General features: G+C 40.2%; 1 protein-coding gene across 3 annotated transcripts in view; it reads left to right on the top strand.

Annotated features, from left to right (window-relative positions):
• Nucleotides 1–18,631, top strand: part of elp3 (elongator acetyltransferase complex subunit 3) — a 116,965-nt gene that overhangs the window by 54,457 nt on the left and 43,877 nt on the right. For all 3 annotated transcript variants that reach the window (XM_072560024.1, XM_072560041.1, XM_072560033.1), the window contains 3 exons: nt 5,338–5,499; nt 6,915–7,041; nt 12,187–12,380. In XM_072560024.1, coding sequence (XP_072416125.1) covers nt 5,338–5,499; nt 6,915–7,041; nt 12,187–12,380 — 483 coding nt within the window. The remainder of the gene's footprint in view (nt 1–5,337; nt 5,500–6,914; nt 7,042–12,186; nt 12,381–18,631) is intronic.

Below are 18,631 nucleotides of genomic sequence, written 5' to 3'. Positions count from 1 at the left end.
CTGCAGTTCATGTAGCATCCTCTGTGCTTGTTTCTGCTGCCACTGCATACCAGTGATGGAAGGGAGTGAATGCTATAGTTAGTGCATAAGATGTCACTCAAGCTGGGTGCATTGTCCTGGAGGATGTTGAGCTTCTGGGCAGGATTAGCTGACTGAGGTTAAGTAATTAGGAGAAAGTGAGGCCTGCAGATGCTGGCGATCAGAGTTTAAAAATGTGTTGCTGGAAAAGCACAGCAGGTCAGGCAGCATCAAAGGAGCAGGAGAATCGATGTTTCGGGCATAAGCCCTTCTTCAGGAATGAGGAGGGTGTGCCAAGCAGGCTAAGATAAAAGGTAGGGAGGATGGACTTGGGGGAGGGGCGTTGGGAATGCGAAGGTGAGGGTGATAGGCCGGAGAGGGGGTGGGGGCGGAGAGGTCGGGAAGAAGATTGCAGGTCAAGAAGGCGGTGCTGAGTCTGAGGGTTGGGACTGAGAAAAGGTGGGGGGAGGGGAAATGAGAAAGCTGGAGAAATCTGCATTCGTGGTTGAACACTTTAACTCCCCCTCTCACTCTGCCAAGGACATGCAGGTCCTTGACTGATTCCATCGCCAGACCATGGCAACACGAGGAAGAGCGCCTCATCTTCCGCCTAGGAACCCTCCAACCACAAGGGATGAATGCAGATTTCTCCAGCTTTCTCATTTCCCTTCCCCCCCACCTTTTCTCAGTCCCAACCCTCAGACTCAGCACCGCCTTCTTAACCTGCAATCTTTTTCCCGACCTCTCCACCCCCACCCCCTCTCCGGCCTATCACCCTCACTTTAACCTCCTTCCACCTATTGCATTCCCAACGCCCCTCCCCCAAGTCCCTCCTCCCTACCTTTTATCTTAGCCGGCTTGGCACACCCTCCTCATTCCTGAAGAAGGGCTTATGCCCGAAATGTCGATTCTCCTGTTCCTTTGATGCTGCCTGAGATTAAGTAATACCTGCACTGTTTTTTACAGTTACGTAATAAAATAGCGTTTTCAGCAAAGCTTCCCAGGTTCATTATGCTAGCCATTGCTACCACTCCCTGTCATAGACTTAGAGTCATAGAGGTCCACTGCACAGAAAAGGCCCTTCAGCCCATTGAGTCTAGGCAATTCAAAAATAAGCACCTAACTATTCCAATCCTATTTTCCAGCATTTGGTCCATAGTCTTGTATACCTTGGCATTACAAGTGCACATCTAAATACTTATTAAATATTCTGAGGGTTTCTGCCTCTACCATTCTGTGTTCCTTCTTGTAATCCCCTCATGATTTTATATATCTCAACAATGTCCCTTCTCATCTCCTTTGCTCTCCGGAAAAGAGCACATCTGCCCAGTGTCTCTTCATAACTGAAGCTGACCAACCCAGGCAACATCCTGGTAAATCTCCAGTGCTATCTCATCCCTGTTATTAGATTAGATTAGATTAGATTACTTACAGTGTGGAAACAGGCCCTTCGGCCCAACAAGTCCACACCGCCCCGCCGAAGCGCAACCCACCCATACCCCTACATCTACCCCTACCTAACACTACGGGCAATTTAGCATGGCCAATTCACCTGACCTGCACATCTTTGGACTGTGGGAGGAAACCGGAGCACCCGGAGGAAACCCACGCAGACACGGGGAGAACGTGCAAACTCCACACAGTCAGTTGCCTGAGGCGGGAATTGAACCCAGGTCTCTGGCGCTGTGAGGCAGCAGTGCTAACCACTGTGCCACCGTGCCGCCCTTGTATTATGGATTTCAGAGCTCCATGCAGTACTCCAGCCATGGCCTAACCAACTTTTTTTTAACCGTTCCAGCATAATCTCTCTGCTCTTAAACTCTATGCCCTGATTAATGAAATCAAGTATACCATATGCCCTTTTAATCACTTTATCTATCTGTCCTGAGGGACCAGTATACATGCACACTAAGGCCCCACTAATCCTCAATGCTTTTCAGGGTTCATTGTGCATTCCCTCGAGTGTTGTGTGGCAAGATTGGGCTGGTAGAGAACCTTTGTTTTCCAAATGTTCTCTCATACACCTCGGTGAATATACCGATGATAATTTGCAGCTCAGTTTAACCAATGAGATGAAACATGTCCTCTCGCTCGCTATGATGGTTTGAAGTGAATGATTCTGGACTGAATCAAATTCCTACTCTACTTCAAGCAGAAGAAACTTTCTATAAATTTGACACTATGAGAGAAATGTTTGGAATGGAGATAGTCTTATAAGAGCATTTAACTGAACCAGTGACTTGTTGCTCATGACCCAGGTATAAAGCTGTGCTGTTTTACAGGAATATGTTCTGCAAATGTAAATGTGTTGAAGGCAATTAACTGAATGATATCTGGAATGAAAAAGTTAACTTAAGTGGATAGGGTGGACTGGCTAGCTTATTTCCACTAGAGCTTTCAAAGAGTGAAGGGTGACTTATTTGAAATGTGTAAGATCCTGAATGGTCTTGGAAAACTGTTTTTGCTTATGAATCGTTCAAGAACTATGGGACAGTTTAAAAAGTAGCAATCACCCTTTTGGGACAAAGATGAGGATAATTTATTTTCTGAGTGTTGTGACTTTTGGAACCCTCTGCCTTAAAATGTGGTAGAAGCAGGATCATTGAATATTTTTAGGAAAGAAGTGGATAGATTTTTCTTAGGCTATACCATCAAAGATTTTCAGGGTTAGATAAGAATGTGGAATTCAAAATACAGACAATCAGCCACTTTGAGTGGTTTTAAAGGGCCAAAAAGTTGTCTTCTCTTCCTATTTAGTATCTTCATATACTTATTGACACTGAATCCTATCAACTCTCCTTGCTGTAACTTTAACCAGGATGCGGCAAAGGATATTTTGCAACACTGGAGATGGAGCCATGGGAATTTGTATTTCTATAGCATTGCCCATGTGCAGGAAAGCAAGTAGTTCTTTTCTCTTGCAACACTTCAAGGAACAGTAGAGTTTAGGCAAAAACGATACAGTAGACACCAAATTGCTAGGAGCTCTCAAAGTTTTGAGGCAATTTTTGAAGGTGGGTATTGATTTTGCTTGCTGGATCAGAATGGCAGAAATTTCTTGAACAAGGAAATTATGAAGTCTTGTGGGTAGTGGGGGAGCACAGGGGCAGGTTTAATCCCAAACAGCATCATTGAGCTGCACACAGGTTGTCTACATTTGGATCCTGTCAACTTGCTATTCATACAAATTCCTTAGATTGTAGATTTTAAACTATGACGTGGCAAATAGGAAACGACAGTGAGACTGTTCAAAGGAAAAACTAGAAACAGAACCGTGATAGAGTGTTAAGTCCCAGGTACAGATTATGAAAGAAGTGTCGTAACCAGAGAGTAGAAATGACTCAGAACCTGGAAGAGAGAAATTCCGAGATCAGTCCAACCACAGATCCTTTGGAGGGCAAGATAATCATGCCAATGATCATTGAGCAGCATATTGATAGTACAGTTGAGAAACATGACCCTTGAAGGACAAGACTGTCCAGCTAGCAGTCAAGACACTGACTTGTGAAGAGGGGAGTGTTGAGGGAGCAGATTAATTACTGACCCCTTGAGGAGAGGAGTGTCTAGAGAGCAATCTAGACATGGAGTCCTGTATTGTCCTCTATGAAGGGTTGTCCATGTGTTAGACTATAAATTGGGAAGTCTGTCATCTTGACTAGGCAGGGTGTTCCAGTCAGGGCTGATTGATTGCAAAGCAGCAGAGGAAAACTGGCAAAAGTATGAAGCAAGCTGACACTATTGTCCAGAAACATTGCAGATTCTAATTTCCATGAAATCATCCAGAAGCATTGACTGGAAAGTGGGACACTGCCTTGGTTTTTACAGCCAGTGACTGAGATAATTATTGATACAACTTTTAAGATGACAGTGTTCTTTGTCATTTTCATTGAAGAAGTAATTTTTCTGCAGTCAGATTTTAACAAGCTTCTGTTTCAACACCTGCTCAAATTGAGAAACTGGTGATTGAATATTGATTGGCATAGTGTACCATTTATTAATACAGATTTTTTATGTTTTTTTATTCAGTGGGATATTTAATGTTTTGATGTTTAGATTCTAAATAATAGCTTTTTTAATGAACCATCAATCTGAAACCATGTATGTGATTATTGCGGGCAAATCAAAAAAGATAATAGTCAGCTGGACAAAGATGTGAAAGTTGATCAGTCATTCCTATAGACCAACAGATTAAATAGCCAACAATGCTTGATTTTGGTGAATATGAAAAGTTAGCTGCAGGGTAATGTTGTGTTCTGCTAACTATTCTCTCTCACATTTCATGTTCCAGCGCTTACGTTTCTTCTGAGACTTCAACAGCTGGGCAATATTAATCAATGGTGCTGACCATCCCTAATCAGATCCCTCCCTGTGGCATGTCTAGTGTTGCATTAAAACAAAGGAGTCCTGACTACTGCATGAATCAAGTGCATTCGCCCATCACCCTCCCTTTACTCCCTGAAATACAATGTCACTGCTCCTCAAAACCTTTGACTCTGGTCTTGCATACATCCCCAGTTTTAATCTGAGAGTGTGGTGCTGGAAAAGCACAGCAGGTCAGGCAGCATCCAAGGAGCAGGAAAATCGATGTTTCGGGCAAAAGCCTTTCATCAGGAATCATTCCTTTTGCCTTTTGCCCAAAACGTCGAGTTTCCTGCTCCTCGGATGTTGCCTGACCTGCTGTGCTTTTCCAGCACTGCACTCTCGACTCTAATCTCCAGCATCTGCAGTCCTCACTTTTGCTATTTTAATCCCTCCACTGTTGGAAGCCATTGCTTTAAGTTCAGATGTCCCTTCCTAACCCTTTCCAACTCTCTTCATCTAAGACTTTCCTTATTGTCCACCTCTTTGTCCCAGTATTTTGATACAGTTCTTAGTGTTTTTCTCGATATTTTGATTGGTTGTTAATTTTAGACTGATCCCATTATCATGAAACATCTCGGAATGTTTTACTATGTCTTGTGAAAGCAAATGTATAACGGCAAGGTACTTTCTATTATTGATAGTCAGTGACTAGTACTGAGTTAAATTATAATCAGTTTGAGCCAGTTAAAACCAGGGAATGAGCAGAGTAATCTCATGATGGTCCTTATAACTATTTGTGTGGGTGAAGGATGGCCTTCACAGGAAAAATTAGGTTTGTTTCCTCCCTCCATAATCTGCCTTTCATGTTTCTGGCAATGGTGATGACTGTGACCAGTATTTGAAGCTGAGTGTATGATTGATGTAAGCTGAATATACCAGTGATCCAGCACTATGTGAGAGACACTTATTGTTTTGGCATTACTGCTGACCAGATCAATAGTTTTAAACTGATTTCAGGTACTCTGAGCGCAGCAATACGAAGTGTGTTGGCATCACCATTGAGACCAGACCAGACTACTGCCTGAAGCGCCATCTCAGTGACATGCTGCAATATGGCTGTACACGCCTGGAGATTGGAGTACAGAGTGTCTATGAGGATGTAGCCAGAGATACTAACAGGTGGGGAATTTTTCAGAATCCAAACAGTTGACTTTATATTGTATGAACAGGAATAGATCATTTACCTTCTCAAGTTTGTTCCGCCATTCAGTTGGTTTATATTCATCTGTGGTCAAACTCTACACCTTCCTTTACTCAATTTTTCATAATAGCTTCTAATTTAAAAAAAAATCAATCTCTGATTTAAAATGAACAATTAAGAACATAAGAAATAAGAGCTAGAGAGCTTTATGCAACCCTTGAGATCCTTTCCACCATTCATAAGATCATGACTGATCGTCTAACCCAACACTGCCTTCCCACTCAATCCCCATATATTCTCAATCACTTAATGTGGAGGAATCCATTGATCTCTGACTTCAATATACTTAGAGCAATCACAGTCCCTGGGATGAAAAATTCCTAAGATTTACAACAATTTAACTGAAGAATTGTTTCCTCACTTCAGTCCCATTCTGAGTCTATGGTGCCCAGACTGTTCACAGTATTCCGGTTGGTGTTGAGTCAGGACCTTGTGTAAATGAAGGATAACTTCTGGCTCTTTCTATTCTAGTTCTCTAGATTATAAGACCAGCATTCCATTATATTTAGATTTTTGTTCTCTGTCTGTTCATGACAGTTTGATGGTCTGTGTACATGGATGCCGAAGATCTCTGGTTCTTCTAGCTTTTCCCCATTTTGAAATTACCTTGATCTGTCCTTTTTAGGTACTTAACATTTTCTTATTGGAATTCATTTGTCACACTATTGCACATTCACTCATTCAATCTATCTTTATTGCAATTTTATGCTGACACCTACACTGCTATCTGTCTTTGAGGTATTCGCAACTAGATATGTGGCTTTCTGTCCTGTTAGCCAAACCATTAGTGAATTCAAAGAATAGTTGAGGCAGCAGAGACCCTTGTGTGAAGCCACTGGTTATATCCTGCCAATTGGACTACCTGCTGTTATCCACACTGTCTAGCTTCTTCCCCTCTGCCAATTTCCAAACCAGATCAGTGATCAACCAGGTGAGCATTGGAATAGTCAGAGATTATGAAAGTATAAGTGAGCGTTTCAGTGGCAGGACATATTGAGATCGAGTAAAGTCAGATAATGTTATAAAACTGGAAAGGCTTTTGATTGTGATAAGACAGATTTAGAGAGTGGTTAGCAAAACGTGGGATCTTGAGCTGTATATTGATACTGAGCATAAAAACAGGGTAGGTCTAATTAGGCTAGAATATTGTACCAGAGTTTGGTCTGCACACATCAGGAAGAATGTGAAACCTTGAGAGGGTGCAAAAAAACTTAACTGAGCCAAGAATTTTAACTGCAAGCTTTGATTGAAGGAGCTGGTGCTGTCCTTGTTGGAGCCAAAGATTTTTAGGGGATCTGAATAAGATTAACCTCTGCTTCTCTTCTTTCTTCAGGGGTCACACAGTCAGGGCTGTGTGTGAGTCATTCCAGCTGGCAAAGGATGCTGGCTTTAAAGTTGTGGCACACATGATGCCTGACCTTCCTAATGTTGGCCTGGAGAGAGACATCGAACAGTTCATTGTGAGTGTCCATCAGTTGGGTTCTTCTTTGACCAAGCAATTGGTATAACCTTCACTATCCAATAGTGTCTTTGTTTTAAATGTAGAAAGATGTTTGATGGCCTGTTCAACACAACAGTATACATGAGTCTGTGTCATTGAAAATCTTTGCAAAGTGCAGGAGCAGATAATCATGCTTTTGTTAGCTCTTTAAAGAGCAATCCAGTTTTTGTTGTAATTCGGTATCGTCTATTAATTTCTTTTCCAGCCATGGAACCAAATGCCTTTTGAAAGTTAAGATTAAAAGTGATTCCACCACCCTTTCAAGTGCTACATTCCAGATCAAAATTATCTGGAACTGGGACAAAAGAAACAATTCCCTGGGTGCGGGTGTTATTGACAGGCATGCTTGGGAACTCCAGAAGGAAATTGAGAGTCAACCACGTCAGTGGGGACTGGAATCAAGTAAAAGCAAAGCTTTTTTCCCTAAGCAGCAAATCAGTTATGATTTTGTAACAACTCAACAGCTTTATCAGCAGCTTTTAGCATGCTTAACACTTAAGCATTCATGGTGCTAATATGTTATGCGGTTATCTTCAAAAAACTACAGTGTAAGAAATCATGAATGGTTTATTCTGTAAGGAATTTAGGACCATTTTGTAAAGTTTGATTGCATATGTTCCTCCAATTTTTTTTCCAGCAGTGGTTTTCAGTGAAAGTGTTATTCTCCAAGTAAGTTGAGTCACTTTGTATCATTGTAATATACATCACCCCCCGCCCCGAGATCATTCTTGTAAGCTTGGTTCTATTGATTTTATAACAGGAAGACTGCTTTTTATAAATCCAGATTCTCTGAGAGTGCATTTGCATTAAATGTTTATGCTTATGCAAAATGGATTTGGCTTCACAACATTGTAAACAGGGTGTCAGGGATGGATTATTCTGACCAATGTGATTGTCTTTGTTAGGAAGTTCATTTTGCTTTGGTTCTGTTTTAAGGAGGCTATGACTCCAGATACTGTTGTACTGGCAAGTTAACTATCAATTTGTCTTCAAGTGAAACTGCTTTGTAAGATGCTGGAGTTCCAGTCTGAATTTAGCCTAACTACTTGTTCAGATTCTGATAACAAAATGGATATAAGCAACACCATCAGAACTGAGGAAATGTAAGAACTCTACTCCAGTGGAGGAAGGCCACTTAACATATGTCAGGCTATCTTTGTACTGTGAAATGAGGAGTATCAGATATTATATTTTAAAACTAAATGAATCATTCCAAATGAGAGACAACAGCAGTAGTTAAGGAGGAGCACTCTTCCCTCTGTAGCTGAGTTTGAGTTGATTGAGCCAAAAACCTTGGAAACCTTTTTGACAGTTGTAGCTGTCTGAAGTGAATTAGCTTGGCTCCGTCAATTTCCAAGTAGTTGGATTTCACTGAGCTTTAGAAGAAATCATAAAAGAATTTGTACAAAAGTACTTTTTTCAACCTTTGAAGACAGTTCTGCTGTTGAGTAAAAGGATTGCTGATTTTCTAGTTGAACTCCACTTTCCTACAATATCTCTTTATCATTTGATTCTCTTTCTGTCCAGCAACCCATTAATTTTGGTCTTTCAGATTCTCAGACCTGAGTCTTCACAGTGTCCTCAAGTAGAGAAATTCAAAGATTGACAACGCTCAAGTGAAAAGATTTCTCCTCGTTTAATTCTAACATGTCGAACCCCTCGTTTTGAGTCTGTAAGCTCTATTTACACTCCAGCATTTATTATGAATTGTCTTAGCAATTTTATGCATTTCAATTTGATCACGTCAATCTTGTAAACCCAAGGGAACATAGACCTAATCAATCCAGTCTCTCCTTATAGAGCATTCACCTCAACAAAGGAATCAATCTATTGTTCTCACCACAATTAATCCTTTGGTAAGAAAGGCAAATAATGTTGAATCTGCCACAAACTTAACAATCTCTGAACATTGAAAAGTTAAAAGCACCATACAGGGTCTTGGCAGAAGGACTTTTTCTGGACAGTGATGCCAGAGATGAAAAATGAGATTTAAAAATTTCATTCCTTTATCAGTCATATCGCTTGGTTTGCTTAAAAATTTAAGGGGGAGAATGTAAAACAGCATAAGTCCTAAGAAAATAGGACACCCTGTGTGTAAAGACAGACAGTCACTGAATAAATGAAACACTGACAGAATAGGAAACAAATAGAGAGTGAGAGGAAAAATAATGCTGAGAAAGGTAAGAGTAACAGAAAAACAGAGAGGCACAAGCAAGATGGGAAAATATAGTGAGCTGACAGGCAATAGAGGATAAGGAAATGGAAGACAAGATTATAATAAAACCAAACTTGAGATGGAGTCCCTTCCTGTGAAATCAGTGAAGGCTGAAAACCAACCTGAACCATTAGAACTCCGTGTGGTTTGATGTCAGATTGTGTCTGATTACTGTGAAACACATTGAGACATGTTACTACACTGAATGTGCTGTATAATTATAAATTATTATTTAACCTGCAAATCAATCTTTTTATCTTTAGTCTGCATGAATTGTTCTGGAGTGGCATTTTTTGTCCTTCAGGAGAGGTAGGGAGATAAAAGAGACTCCCCCAATACCTGCAGTAAACATTGAACCATGGCTAGAGGTTAAAGCTTAAAGCCAAGCATTCCAGTCAAATTTAAAAACACACAGGTCTTGGCTTGTGACAGACAGTGTGGTTGTAGATGCAAGACTGTGTTTTGCACGATTAAGTCATAGCACTGTGCATTGGTGTTGTTGTTTGAACCCCTGCTAAATTGGCAACACTCCGCTTCTCCCAAAATATTATATGGCTGCTGCTGTGCGGGAACAGTAGCATTCGTGATATCTTAGTTACAACATGGCTGAATGGGACAAGCCCAATCGATCAGTGATCTTTTCTGTTATTTTCAAATGTTTCTACATCTTTTATAATTATCTCAGTTTTGGAATATGTAGACTCAAGATGAAACCATTTCAGCTTCCACAGATGCTGTCAGATCTGTTGGGTTTTTCCAGTACTTTCTATTTTTAGGATAATGTATTTGGTAATATTTAATAGAATCCCATTGACTAAAAGGACAAAAATAAAACAATGAAAGCTAGATCCTTCCCATTGCTGACAACCTGATTTATCGAAGAAATTGAAATTATTTACCAGACCTAAACATGGCCTTGAGGATCTTAACCAGCGATATTCAGCAATATTGATTAGTATTATTCTTTTCCTTGTTCTTGCTGTTTTTTTTCCTCAAAGTATATCTTCTAAATATTCAGGTCTCTAATTCTCAATGACAAATACAGTTGATACTCAACCTTATGGAATATACCCATGCTCAAGATGTGATAAAAATGGGAGTGTGTTTTATTGTTTGATCTTGGGATGAGGCAGTGGGCGTATTTTGGAGAGTGGCAGTCGCTGTGTTTCATTGTTTGATGTTAAAATATGAGAGTGGATATGAGTTTTTAAAAATCTTTTATTATTGCAATAATGCACTCACCCTGTTCTTCCTTTCAGCATGATACTGATGAGGTCATTTTTTAGGTTGGGACCATGCACAGCCAATACGTAAGCTCAGGGTTCTGAGTCTTTCCAGTCAAAGTAGTGTTTCTCAATTGAATTGGATTCAATTGATTTGAATTTTGCTTCAAAATTTGTAATGTTGCCAAATTTGAAATAGAACACTCAGGATTAATCTTATAGGGAGAGAACAAAGGAAGGGGAGAGACAACAACTTCCATAAAACAACAGATACTGGCATGGGTTCAGTAAGCTGAAATGGATTTTTCTGTCCCTCTTATTACAATATCCAAAAGGCCCCTGGGTGGGTACATGAATAGGAACAGTTTAGGGATATGGGCCAAATGCTGGCAAACGGGACTACCTAAATTTAGGATATCTGGTTGGCATAATCAAGTTGGACCAAAGGGTCCATTTCCATGCTGTACAGCTCTATGACTCCAAATGATCTTGTTTAGCGTGGTGTTGTTTGATCAGTTCAGTTTTAATGAGCAATAAGCCGATAAATTGGTTGTCATTGAGATGATTGTAGTACAGAGATTAAATCAACTGCTGACCTCTATTAACAAATTTTAATTTCAATAAATCTGACTCTTGAGGCATCTCATTGATAACTGATAAAACACAACACCATCAACTAGATCTATACTTGATTGTTTGGGTATTAAAAAGCAATGATAATGCCAAATACATAGATAAACCTGGCACAGACATCATGCACAAAGACCTGTTGTGCGTGTATTCCATTAGGACAATCCTGCTCCATTATAATGGCAGGTTGTTCAAAACTTATCAAAATAATCTTTGTAAAATATCTCGGTTTCATGGATTATAATTAATCGGTTAATCTGCCTGAACCATAGCTAATATGTGATGGGTCATGATTACATCATGGGATAAATCCCCCAAGATTTTTACACCAGCACTTGTACTGCAATTTGCAGTTCTGCTGCCATGATTTTCTGTAGAGTTAGGGAAAATTCCACTCTAACTGGGACTGATAAATTTATCTGTTTTATTGACATCCTCATACAGACTCAACTGTCCCACCAAAGGATTTTACTGCACATTAAAACATTAATAATCTCTCTGTATATTTAGATTAATCCAAAAAAAGGAAGTATTCTTAATGCATACAGGCAATCTTGTAACCCAGTGAAAGTTATATTTTAGATTGCTGCTCATTGGGTATTACAGTTATACTGTTCTCCCTAACTGCAATCTGTTTCATTCTATGCAAAAACTTCATAAATGTACAGAAAAGTCTCAAGCTACTTCACCAAGCTAAAGAATAAAATTCTAAGCAGATGACAAAAATGATAGAGACAGAGAAGTGTTTTAAGGAGGAGAAGATGATGAAATAATTTAAGGGTCTCCAGCTTAGGTGGTTGAAGACTAGGCTGCTAATGATGTCACCATAGTGAAAGATTCTTGAGGTCAGATTCAGAGGAATGAGATTTGAGGAGGGAGTGTTGTAGGATTGGGTGTGGTTAAAATCACAGACCAACTCACTCACCTGGGTAGTGTTCACTTACATGAGCCATTTATATTGGGATTTAATAAAAGGTTCATAATAGTATCATGATGGTGCATTTTCCAGTGAATTATGCTGTTTGATGTGTTGCAGGAGTTCTTTGAGAACCCAGCATTCCGCCCTGATGGTATGAAGCTGTATCCTACACTGGTGATCCGTGGCACTGGACTTTATGAGCTCTGGAAAACTGGCAGATACAAGAGTTATTCACCCAGCACACTTGTGGATTTGGTGGCTCGGATCCTTGCACTCGTTCCTTCATGGACACGGGTGTATCGTGTTCAGAGGTACTTAATAGTGACATCTTCCATCAGGTTCTAAAGAACACTCCTTTTTGCCTGATTGTAGCCAAATTTGCTTTCCTTATGATAGAATACTCAGTAAAAAAAAATCACACTGCGAATATTGTATGTAGAATTCATCTAGTTATTCTGTGTATTGCAAAATGTGTTTGCACTTCTCTCAAACTGCACTCACAACAGCATGTGGTATGTTACAAAAGATTACTCATTCTTCCCTTGCATGTGTCCCCAAGGGGTTGCCTTTTGCCAACCAAGGTTACTTGTTTGACCTGGAAGTAGTCCCAGTATAGAACCTTTCTGCCAGCAGAACCTCGTATTGGGATGGTAGAGATAATGTTGATGTGTTTGATGTAGGTTGGATTTTAACAAGGCTTTTGACAGAGTCTCACATAGCATACTGGTCACAACAGTAAGAGCCTTCCTGAGGAAAAGTGGGAGGCTGGATCCAAAATTGGCTCAGTGATAGGAAGCAAAGCAAATCTGAAATACAGAGAAGTTAGTGGAAGAATATGACGGGTCAGTCAGCATCCGAAAAGGAAAAGCTGTTAAATATTTCACTTGCTCAAGAAATGTTAGCTGATCTGTTGTGGATGGGAACAGGAAAGGGCATGCAAGCTTGATGGACCAGTTAGTTACTACTTGCATCAATTTCATGTTTTCATATGCAGGCGGAGGTCATTCAGTCCATTATGTCTATTACACTGTTCCCTTGGATCACAGCCAATCTGTGCCATTACTACCCCATATATTGATGTTATTAAATGCCTTCATTTTTCTTTAACAATCTTGATTTGATCACCCTTTATTATTTGAAACTTGAGGGGCTACAAGTCAAGTTTATAAGAAACAGAAAACAGCAGCAGGAATAGGCCATTTGACCCCCCCTGCTCTGTCATTCATTGTGATCATGGCTGATCATAGAGCTCAATATCCTAATCCTAACCTCCCCTTGATCCCTTTAGCCACAAGATCGATATCTACCTTCTTCTTGAAAACGTATGATATTTGGCCTCAACCACTTTTTGTGGTAGTGAATTCCACAGGCTCACCATTCTGAAGAAAAGACCTCATCTCAGTCCTAAAAGGTTTACCTCTTATCCTTAAACTATGACCCCATGAACTCAATCACCATCATTACATCCTTCCTGCACCTAACCTGTCTGGCCCTGTTAGAATGTTATAGGTTTCTATGATATCTTCTTTCATTCTTCTAAACTCCAGTGAATAACATCCTCATCAACTCCATCTTTGCTCATTTGTCAGTCCTGCCATCTCAGGAATCAATTTGGTAAACCTTCGCTATACTCCCTCTCTTGCAAGAATATCTTTCCTCAGATAAGGAGACCAAAACTGTGCACAATATCACCAATGTCTGAAAATGCAGCAAAACATTTTTGTTCCTGTACTCAAATGTTCTCACTATAAACGCAAGCATTCAGTTTGCCTTCTCACCTGCCTGCTATACCTGTGTGCTTGTTTTGGCAACTGGTGCACGAGGACAGCCAGGTCTCAATTAAATATTCCCCTCTCTCAAATTACAGCCATTCATATAATAATCTGTATTCCTATTTTTGTAGATAATCTCACACTTATCCATGCTATACTGCATCTGCCATGCTTTTGCCCATTAACTCAACTTGTCCAAAACACACTGCAGCATCTCTACATCCTCCTCACAGTTCATCCTTCTACCCAGCTTTGTGCCATCGATTATTGCGTTTAGTCCCCTCATCTAAACCACAATAAGTATTGTGAATTGCTGGGGCCCTAGTACCAATCCCAGCAGCATCCCGCTAGTTACTGCCTACTATTCAGAAAAAGACCTATTTATTCCAACTTTTTGTTTCCTGTCTGTTAACCAATTTTCTGTCCCATCTCAATACACTGCCCCGATCCCATGTACTATAATTTTACGTTAGTCTATTTTTTAGGACTTTGTAGAGAATATTCTGGAAGTTCAAATAAACCACATCTGTTGGCTCCCTCTGATCAACTCTAATGCATATCCTCAAAGAATTCTGGTAAATTTGCCAAGTATGATTTCCCTTTTGTAAATTCATGCTGACTGTATCTGATTCTGCCACTGTTCTCTCAGTGCACGGCTATAAAATCCTTGATAATGCACTAGCATCTTCGCCATTAGCATGCGCCACCTGACTAACTGGTCTGTACCAATGGGACGGTCTCCACCTGAACCATTCTGGAACAGGTGTTCTAGCGAAAAGGATAAATAGGGTGGTCACTAGGACTTTAAGCTTGTGAGTTGGGGGAAGGGTAAGGCAAAACAACAGGAAGTATGATGATAAATAAAAAGGTAAGCAGCAGGTTAGCATGTATGCAGGAGGGTTTAAGTTCAAGGCAGATGATGAAAGAAGCAAAAAGGAAGGATAACTCTGGAGATATTATAAGAGATGTTGGAAATCATGAGGGTAAAAAAAGTAACATAAAGGCACTTTACCTGAATGCTTGTAACATTTGTAATGAGGTTGATGAGTTAACGGCACAAGTTATCGCGAACGAATATGATTTGGTAGCCATTACGGACACATGGTTGCAGGATGGTCACTGACTGTGAGTTAAATATTCAGGGTTACCAAACTATTCAGAAAGACAGACAGGGAAGTAAGGGAGGTGATGTCGCTCTGATATTCAAGGATGACATCAGGACAACGTGAGAGATGATATAGGTTCTATGGAGAATGAGGCTGAATCTATTTGGGTGGAAATTAGAAATTCTAAGAAGAAAAAGTCACTGATAGGCATAGTCTATAGGCCACCAAATAATAACATCACATAGGGGTGGGCATTAAAAAAACGTAATGCCTGTAAAAATGGTTTGGCTATTATCATGAAGGAGTTTAATCTACATGTAGCTTGGTCGAACCAGCTCGGTCAGGGTAGCCTTGAGGAAGAGTTAGTTGAGTTATCTTTGATATTTTTCTTGAACAATATGTAATGGAACCGACGAGGGGTCAAACTGTCCTAGATCTGCTCCTGTGTAATGAGACCGGTATAATTAATGACCTCATCGTTAGGGATCCTCTTTGAAGGAGTGATCACTGTATGGTTGAATTTAGAATACAGATGGAGAGTGTGAAGATAATCCAATACCAGGACGCTGTGTATGAACAAGGAGGGGGCTACATTAGAATCAGGGAGGACCTGGCTAAAGTAGACTAGAAACAAAGATTTTATGGTGGGATAGTTGACGAGCAGTGGAGGACTTTCAAAACAATTTTTCAAAATGCTCAGCAAAAGTACAGTCCAGTGAAAAGGAAGGACTATAAGAAAAGGGGCGACCTGCCAGGGGTGTGGACGGAAATAAGGGAGGCTATCAAATTGAAAGAGAAGGCATACAAAGTGGCCAAAAACAGCGAGGAACTAGAAGATTGGGAAAACTTTAAAGGTCAACTGAAAGTCACAAAAAGAGAAATAAAGTAAAATAGAACATGAGAAAAAAACTAGTACAGAATATAAAGACAGATAGCAAAAGTTTCTATAAATACATAAAATGAAAAAGAGTGGTTAAAGTAAACATTAGTCCTTTAGAAGATGAGAAGGGGCATTTACTATGGGATACGATGAAATGGCTGAGGCATTGAACAGGTGTTTTGTAACGGTCTTCACAGTGGAGGACACTAATAGCATGCCAGTAATTGACAAAGAGGTGAGGTCCTGGAAACAATCATTATTACGGAAGAGCTAGTATTGGGCAAGCTAATGGAGCTAAAGATAGACAAGTCTCCTGGTCCTGATGGGATGTATTCCAGGGTACTAAAATAGATGGCAGGAGAAATGGCAGGTGCACTGGCAGTAATTTTTGGAAATTATCTGGACTCTGGGGCACTCCCAGCAGATTAGAAAACGGCTAATATGATGCCACAGTTTAAAAAGAGATGGGGAGTTATAGACCTGTTAGATTAACCTCTGTAGTGGGGAAGATGCTTGAGTCTATTACTAAGGAAGAAATAGCAGGGCATCTCGATAGAAATTGTTCTGTTGGACAGACGCAGCATAGGTTCGTGAAGGCCAGGTCATACTTGACAGATTTTTTGGAATTCTATGAAGACATTTAAAGCAAGGTGGACAACAGGGTCCTAGTGGACCTTGATTTCCAAAAGGCCTTCGACAAGGTGCTGCACAAGAGGCTGTTGCATAAGATAAGAATGCATGGCATTACGGGTAAAGTATTAGCATGGACAGAGGATTGGTTGACTAACAGAAAGCAAAGAGTGGGGATAAATGAGTGCCATTCTGGCCGGCACTCTAACTAGTGGTGTACCTCATGTATCGGTGTTGGGCACGCAATTATTTACAATTTATATAAATGATTTGGAGTTGGGGACCACATGTAGGCTGTCAAAGTTTGCAGCTGACACTAAGATGAGTGGAAGAGCAAAGTGTGCAGAGGACTGAACTTTGCAGAGGAACATAAATACTTTGAGTGGACAAAGGTCTGTGGGATGGAATACAATGTTAATAAATGTGAAGTCATCCATTTTGGTAGGAGTAACAGTAAAAAATATTATTACTTGAATGGTAAAAGTTGCAACATGCTACCATGCAGAGGGACCTGGGTGTCCTTGTGCATGAATCACAGAGGTAGGTCTGCAGGTACAACAAGTAATTAGGAAGGCAAATGGAATTCTGTCCTTCATTGTTGAAGGGATTGGGTTTAAAAACAGAGAGATAATGTTGCAGCTGTACAAGGCACTGGTGAGGCCACACCTGGAGTACTGTGCGCAGTTGTGATCTCCTTACTTGAAAAAGAATGTACAGGCACTGGAGGGAGTGCAGAGGAGGTTCACTAGGTTGATTTCGGAGTTGAGGGGGTTGGTTTATGAGGAAACTCTGAATAGATTGAGATTATATTCATTGGAATTCAGAAGAATGAACGGGGATCTTATAGAAACATGTAAAATTATGAAGGGAATGGATAAGATAGATGTAGAGAGGATGTTTCCACTGCCAGGTGAAGCTAGAACAGGAGGGCATAGCCTCAAGATTAGAGGGAGCAAGTTTAGGACTGAATTGAGAAGGAACTTCTTCACCCAGGAGATTGTTAATCTTTGGAATTACTTGCCCAGGGAAGTAGTTGATGCTGCTTCAGTGAATGTTTTCAAGGAATAATAAAGGAATTAAGGGATACAGTGAGAGCACAGGTAGGTAGACCTGGGTCCACAAAAAGATCAGCCATGGTCTTATTGAATGGTGGAGCAGGCTCGAAGGGCCGGAACAGCCTACCTCTCTCCTATTTCTTAGTTCTTAATTCTACAATTTCCCATTTAGTCTCTATCTTCCTTTTTTCAGTAGTGGGGTTAACTGAGCTACCCTCCAATCTGTAGGAATGGTTCCAGGTAGGTGACCCACAATGCATTTACTATTTTTAGGGTAACTTTCTTAGGATGATCAGGCCCTGGGGAATTTATCAGATGACAATCCCATCAATTTCTCCAATATTATTTCTGCTAACACAGATTGCTTCAGTTTCTCCCTCTCACTAAACTCTGCTCCCCAGCACTTCTGGTACATTATTCATGTCCTCCTTTGTGAAGTCAAGTGTGAGTTTAGTTTGTCAGCTATTTCGTTGTCAGTCATTATAAATTCCCCCGCTTCTGTCATGATCTGTTTTCACCCAATCTTTTTCTCTTGATATATTTTTAGAAACTTTCACGGTGTGTTCCTTTGTTCCCTGCAAGCTTATTCCCCTTCTTGATCAATCCATTGGTCCTCCTTTGCTGACTTCTAAACTATGCCCAATCCTCAAGTCTATTTTTATCTTGCCAATTTGTGTACCTTTCTTTTTCATATTTAATACTATCTCTATCTTCCCTCAGAAACCATGGTTAGGCTACTGTTCTTTTTGCAGTCTTGCACGAGACAGGAATAAAGAGTTTTTGGTGTTCACCCATTTGTTCTCTCATGCAACCTGCTGCTGTATTTTAACATTTTATTACTGATTACAATTCTGATGAACATGCGTTATTTTCCCTCCCAGGCCAGTAGATCCTTCCTGATGTCCGGTGCCAAAACAATATTGTGACCAAGACTTTGGAAAACTTTCCTTTTTTTTATTCCAACTTCTGTGATGAAACCTAGCTTTTTTTTGTCTACTTTTTAACCTTTAATTATTTGTGTAACTGAACACAAAATTCCCTTTAATCCTCCACAATTCCTGCAGTCTCTCCAATAAGAAAGCATTCCAATTTATCTTCCCACCTTCCTACGTCAATTGT

The sequence above is a fragment of the Chiloscyllium punctatum genome, chromosome 3, assembly GCF_047496795.1.
Source record: "Chiloscyllium punctatum isolate Juve2018m chromosome 3, sChiPun1.3, whole genome shotgun sequence".
NCBI classification, from domain to species: domain Eukaryota; kingdom Metazoa; phylum Chordata; class Chondrichthyes; order Orectolobiformes; family Hemiscylliidae; genus Chiloscyllium; species Chiloscyllium punctatum.
This window is presented reverse-complemented; position numbering and strand designations above follow the sequence as displayed.